The sequence below is a fragment of the Tinamus guttatus genome, unplaced genomic scaffold (genome assembly GCF_059628265.1).
Source record: "Tinamus guttatus ecotype Peru unplaced genomic scaffold, ASM5962826v1 Tinamus_guttatus_pri_ptg000197l, whole genome shotgun sequence".
Lineage (NCBI taxonomy): Eukaryota > Metazoa > Chordata > Aves > Tinamiformes > Tinamidae > Tinamus > Tinamus guttatus.
The window spans coordinates 750,637-751,610 of record NW_028288731.1 but is presented as its reverse complement, the minus strand read 5'-3'; the positions used below and the strand labels follow the sequence as shown (position 1 = coordinate 751,610).

General features: G+C 67.8%; 1 protein-coding gene across 1 annotated transcript; it reads right to left on the bottom strand.

The window, feature by feature from the left end:
- Nucleotides 1-255: 255 nt before the first annotated feature.
- Nucleotides 256-745, bottom strand: PRLH (prolactin releasing hormone). The gene is made up of 2 exons (XM_088523795.1): nucleotides 560-745; nucleotides 256-416 (listed from the first exon to the last, which is right to left on the bottom strand). The coding sequence occupies exons 1-2, from the start codon at nucleotides 657-659 to the stop codon at nucleotides 256-258; spliced, it is 261 nt and encodes an 86-aa protein (XP_088379921.1). The 5' UTR covers nucleotides 660-745.
- Nucleotides 746-974: the final 229 nt, after the last annotated feature.

The window sequence follows — 974 nt, the reverse complement described above, 5'->3', positions numbered from 1 at the left end:
GGAAACAGCTAGAGAAGTTGCTGAGCCTTGAGGGCTTAGTTTTGGGGATGACTCGCGCCGTATGACAGCGCTCTGGCCCGCAGAGGAACCGGTCCCGCTGCGTGTCCTGCCGCCACCAGCACCACGTGTGCTACCTCCCTGTGTCTCCAATGCCCCCATCCGCCACGAGGCCCCCGCACATTTCGGCACCTGAGAGAGAGGCAGCACACGGAGGACAGGGAGGCCAAGGGCCTTTATTGGTGCGCGGCTGCTGGCTCAGGCATCGGGCTCCTCTTGCGGGGTCGGCGCGGGGTGGCGCAGGGGCGGTGGGACCCAGCCGTGGCCTGGCACCGGTGCGCCCGGGGCTCGCCGCCGGCCGAACCGCCCCACCGGCCTGATGCCGCGGCCTGTGTACCAGGAGGGGTCGATGTCCGGGTCTGCAAGGCAAAAAGGCAGAAGGGCTGAGGGGGCCGCGGGCTTCCCGCTGGGCATGCAGGCAGCCGGAATGGGGGCTCTGGAGGAGCAAGAGGGTGAAAGGCAAGGTTTGCTCCCCAACCCCGAGCACGGGTGCTTCCCTTACTCCTGATTTCCATGGAGCGCTGCTGCAGGCGGCCCTCGGTGGCGTGCAGAGCCAGGCAGGCGAGCAGCAGCCCCGCAAGGCAGGCGGCCGTCACCTTCATCCCCGGCAGCTCTTCCTGGCGGCGGGGCACTCGGGCTGGAGAGCAGCGCTCTGTGGGGCCGAGCCTGCGGGCACAGACACGGCCACCTCACGCGCCCGCCGCGATGCCCCGGCAGCTCCGCACGTCCGCCCCTCACCCATCACGTTGCCCGGCCCAGCGCTGCCATGAGAAGTGAAGCAGAGGGGTCCCCCGGGAAAGCAGCTGCTGGGCCCAGGTTTTGGGGATGGGTAGGGCTTCTGCTGCGGCTGCAAAGGGGAGTTGCAAATAGAGCTGTGCCAAAAGGACTGTGTAAAGAGGCGCATGCAAAAAACTCCT